The sequence below is a fragment of the Bos mutus genome, chromosome 11 (genome assembly GCF_027580195.1).
Source record: "Bos mutus isolate GX-2022 chromosome 11, NWIPB_WYAK_1.1, whole genome shotgun sequence".
In the NCBI taxonomy this organism is placed as follows: Eukaryota; Metazoa; Chordata; class Mammalia; order Artiodactyla; family Bovidae; genus Bos; species Bos mutus.
In genome coordinates, this window is record NC_091627.1 from 77,477,209 (window position 1) to 77,482,116 (window position 4,908).

Consider the following 4,908-nt stretch of genomic DNA (forward strand, 5'->3'; position numbering starts at 1 on the left):
GTATTTCCCCCAGGCCTCTGGGCTCCTGAAATCAAGCTCTGCTGGCCTTCAAAGCCTAATGCCCTGGGGGCTCGTCTTCTCCGTGCTGGGGAGCCCCATGGGCTCAGAACTGTCATTCCTGTGGGGAGCCGTTGCAAAAGTGGGAAATGTCCTGTCCTGGGGCTTGCAGGAGTCCTTAGGAGAGACCACCAAGTGAGGGTCCTTGGTTTCGTGCATGAAAGAAGTCAAGAGAGAGCCAGAGACAAGCAAAAGCAAGTTTACTTAGAAGGATGCATAGGCAGAATTTGGACAGGCTCAGAAAGTGAGAGTGGCCCCAGAGCATGGGGTCCTTGTTTTTTATGGACTGTGTAACTTCATATGCTAAAAGAGTGGGAGGAATATTCTTGTTATTTCAGGGAAAGGTGGGGATTTCCCAGGATTTGGGCCACTGCCCACTTTTTGACCTTTTATGGTTCCTCTTGGAACTGTTGTGGCATAAAGGGGAGTGACTGTAGTATTACAATAAAGGTATGATGAGCTGAAAGTCAATGACCCAACTGTTCTCGAAGCCACCTTGGTTTCAGCTGGTTCCAGCCAGTCTTTATTGGATCCCAACACTGGACCTCCTCTTCATTTATCTAGCACCTGTGTCCTGCTGCTTCCCCTCCTGTCTCATTCTCCCTGCAGAGATTTTACTCCCATATTCTTATGGGAAGCAGAAAGGCAATGGGCCGTTGTCTGTACCCACTTCAGGGCTGAGCAGGGCGGTTGACTCTGCCTGTCCAGGAGTAAAACCCTCTGGATGCCTAGCCTAGGGAGTCCCAGGGGCAGGACAGCTCCTTGTTTCGAGTTGGAGAGTGGTATGGGCTGGAATCCTTGCAGAGCCATCATTTTGACATGAAACTGTTGTAACCTGGAAGACATCAACTTCACCAGGAGGTTAAAGAGGCAGGGGGAAGAGGAGGAGTAGGAACGACCATGACTGGGCCCAGGAAGGGCAGGAACCACATAAAGCTAGGGAGGGCACTCTTAATGTGGACCTGATGGCATTAGGGTCTGACCCCTGGTTGTAGCCGTGTAACTATGATGTTTGTTCATAAATCTTTTTGATGTCCATCTCCATCTGGGCTGAATTATTGACATATGTACAGGAGGTTTTGTTTATGACCTCACACACACCACCCTGGTCAGCCAGCAAGTAATCCAAGGCCAATCTATTGTCCATAACCACATCTGCCAGTGAGTTTAAAGAAGGCGAAAGTCTATTTAGGGCATTTCCAGTGGTCAGGCTAGGCTCTCTAAAGTGTTGGTTAGATTTCCTAGGGTTACCTCACAATAGGTAAAGCCTCTCCATGGAGCTGCCAATCCCCTCTGCCAGTCCTGCTCCTGCCAGTGTTAGTCCAGTGACCCTCCTGGGCTGGTATTGAGTATTACTACGTATTGTGACTGTGAATGGGACCAACTGTCCTAGTGTACTGGCTCCCTTGTGCCATACGTTATTAATAAAAGGATGAGCAGTTACACAGGGGCCAAATTTCCTCTGGGATGCCCTTGTCTTTGGGCCCTCATTCTGGGGAGTGCCACATATGCAGGCATATCCTGAAGGTGCAGTAAGAGATCTGGGAACAGAAGACTTTAATAAGCAAGCAGCCACCCAGATCAGAAGGGACAGGTCATGAACTCAGTGAGGGGACGAGAGCCTAATAGTATACTGAAAAGAGTTAAGTCTGGGAGTAGTCCACACCCTTTGGCTTGGATGAGATGGTGGGTACAAAAGGGCGTTACCCACCCCTTCCATAAAGTCCAACAGTTTTTAGTCCAATCCATCCCTGTCCTGTGGGCACCCTGGGCCTGGGCTTCACTTCACAGTGAAGGCATTCACACAGAATGGAGGCATTCATGAGGATGCAGCTTGGGTCTGGGTTCCAAAACATTGTGATCATCTTGCCATCCGGCAGCCAGGGATTGTTCCAAAGAGGCTCACCACAGCCTAGAGAGCCATAAGTGTAGTGACATCAGAAGCATGACTGGTTTTCTGGATGACAAAAGTAGCCATGATTAATGGAAAAGTTATGTCATGTTTTTAAAAAAGAGTTAAATGTGGCAAGGTATCAGGCCTGATGGAAGTATCGCCCATTGAGCTCATGTTGGTATATATGTGTGTGTGTGAGGGGGGAGGGTTGTTTCCATGTGTTTGAACTGGTAAAGCTCTTCTATAAAAATTTTTTTGGAGTAGTACAATGTTATATTAGTTTCAGTGTACAGCAAACTGATTCAGTCTATGTATACATATATTCATTCTTTTTCTTTTTTTTTTTTCCTGGTAGGTAAACTTGAATTTATTAAATGCCAAAAACATTTGATTTTTTCAACCATTTAAAAATGCACAACTTTAGTTCACAGACCATACAAAAGCAGGCGGGAGACCAGTTTGCCAAACCCTGGTTCACATCATACAATAGCATATAAACATGCTTTTTATGGGACTTTCCTGGCAGCCAAGCGGGTTCAATCCCTGGTTGGGGAACTAAGATCCTACATGTCTTGTGACAAGCGTCCCTCCCTGCACGGTTTATTTTAAAAAGGTGCTGCCTTCAGGTACAAGGATGACACATACGTGTACTTCCTATAACAGTAGGTATTAAGAGCTGCTAGTTATAGGGAACAATAAGACAACAAAATTTTAAAAAGCCAGTTCCTAATTTACTAGCTGTACTTCTAAGTACTTGGCAGCTAGAGAACATTTCTATCATTGGACAGGCCCATGTCCTAACTGACAGGAGTATTTATTCAGTACGTCATCACAAACCATATAATACAATAACAGTTCAAACGTTTCATATTTATTACTGAGTCTCAGACTGATAGTGAGGAAATAACATCAGGAGCCAAGCATTACAGTAGTGATGTTCTCATTGTGATTTGGCTGCTTAAAAAAGTGGTCTTAACATGTGTGCCACACATGTTAAGATCACTTCTTATAGACCCAGCTTGGTTCTTCTCCAATGTCTTCTCTTGGAGTTGTACCTGATTTTATTGCCAGTTTTCATTTGAATCCATTGAGGAATGGGACGATTCTGCTTTTGTTTCTTGGCCAGGAATCGCTTGATCCTGAAAGTCTTATGAGAAGACATGGTGAGGAGAGAACTCAACCGCACATAGGATGGCGGAGAAGAGAAAAGAGCTCATTCTTTTTCTGATTCTTTACCCATCTATATTATTATAGAATATTGAGTTCCCTATGCTATATAGTCGGAGAAGGCAATGGCACCCCACTCCAGTACTCTTGCCTGGAAAATCATGGACGGAGGAGCCTGGTAGGCTGCAGTCCATGGGGTCGCAAAGAGTCGGACATGACTGAGCGAGTTCACTTTGACTTTTTACTTTCATGCATTGGAGAAGGAAATGGCAACCCACTCCAGTGTTCTTGCCTGGAGAATCCCAGGGACGGGGGAGCCTGGTAGGATGCCGTCTCTGGGGTCACACAGAGTCGGACACGACTGAAGTGACTTAGCAGCAGCAGCAGCAGCATGCTATATAGTAGGTCCTTGTTTGTTATCTGTTTTATATATAGTAAAGAGTATATGGTAATATCAAGCTCCTAATTTATCCCTCCCTGCTCCTGACATTTCCCCTTTGGCACCCAACCGATTTGTTTTTGAAATCTGTGAGTCTGTGGTAAAGCTCTTGTGGTATGTACCTGTTTGTATCTGTAATGACGATTGTAAGCCAGGGTTTTCATGGCAGACCCAACAATTAACTAGTTTTTCTCCCTGGTGACTATTTTAGATATGTTTAATAAAGCATTTTTTCCCCATTCCTCCTGGGTTGAGACCATTGTCAGAAGTTCTACTAGGAGTATTATGGCTTTTGACATTGTATTACTACATTTTTTCTTTCAGACCCAGCAAAGAAGATGTTTATCAGGGTGAGGGGATTCTGAAAAGTGGCAGAATAAGAGCATGATTGTCAGAAATGCCAGGTTGACTAGACCAAGCCACCTTGGCCACATGAAGTCACTTACTGGTTCTCTTGAATAGGTATCTGTCTTCCACGGGCTCACAGGAGTAAGGCTCCTCTGGTTGCTATTGGGACTTACACAGATTTTATTCTAGACAGACGTACCCAACTAGTGACTCTCATAGCTTGACAGCAGTTGGATTGCTTAGTTACGCTTGACACGGTCCCTTCCATCGTGGCTGTAGCTGGTCCTCAAGGGGCCCTTCCTTCCAAGTTTTTAGTAGGACAAAGTCCCCTGACTGGATGGAGACCTCGACCTTTTTCTTTCGTAGGGGTTGGGGCAGCACTTTGTTTCTGTACTCTTGGAGGGCCCTTTGAGCTTGGCTTAAGCTGAACAGTGTGGGCATCCAATTTGGGGGCTTCCTCATCAAACAAGAGATCTGAAGGAAAAAAGGGCCTCCCATCGGTCATGTCCAACAGGCTAAGTTTCAGAATTTCCTCTGGGGCCATCCTAGTCCTTAGAAGGACGACAGGGAGGAGGGAGACCCAGGTTTCTGAAGCCTTTTGACATAGTTTAGCGAGTGTTCTTTGTAGAACATGACTTGCTGTTTCAGCCTTGCCACCTCCAGGAAGAGTGGAGGCGGTAGTTAATACCCAGAACGGAGGCAGCTTGTTGGGTCACCTTGGCAGTGAAGGGATGTCCGTCATCACTCTGTAGACTTTTTGGTAACCTGAATTTCGAAATTATCTCTTTAAACAGAAATTTGGATATTTTTATTGCCTTTTCAGTTCTAGCAGGCAAAGCTTCTAACTATCCTATAAAGGTGTCTATGAATACCAATAGGTATTCCCATTTGGGAGTACTATTCTCGTTCCCATTTGAGGGCATTTGGGTCAAGTCTGTTCACCAGTCTTCCCTTGGATAGGTTCCTTGATGTTGTATGGGCTGAGTTAGGGGTGGAGGTATGG

At 45.4% G+C, this 4,908-nt stretch overlaps 1 protein-coding gene across 1 annotated transcript; it reads right to left on the minus strand.

Moving 5' to 3' along the window:
- Nucleotides 1–2,838: 2,838 nt before the first annotated feature.
- Nucleotides 2,839–3,136, minus strand: LOC102266367 (large ribosomal subunit protein eL39). Its single transcript, XM_005895617.2, has one exon. The coding sequence runs from the start codon at nucleotides 3,111–3,113 to the stop codon at nucleotides 2,958–2,960; it is 156 nt and encodes a 51-aa protein (XP_005895679.1). The 5' UTR covers nucleotides 3,114–3,136; the 3' UTR covers nucleotides 2,839–2,957.
- Nucleotides 3,137–4,908: the final 1,772 nt, after the last annotated feature.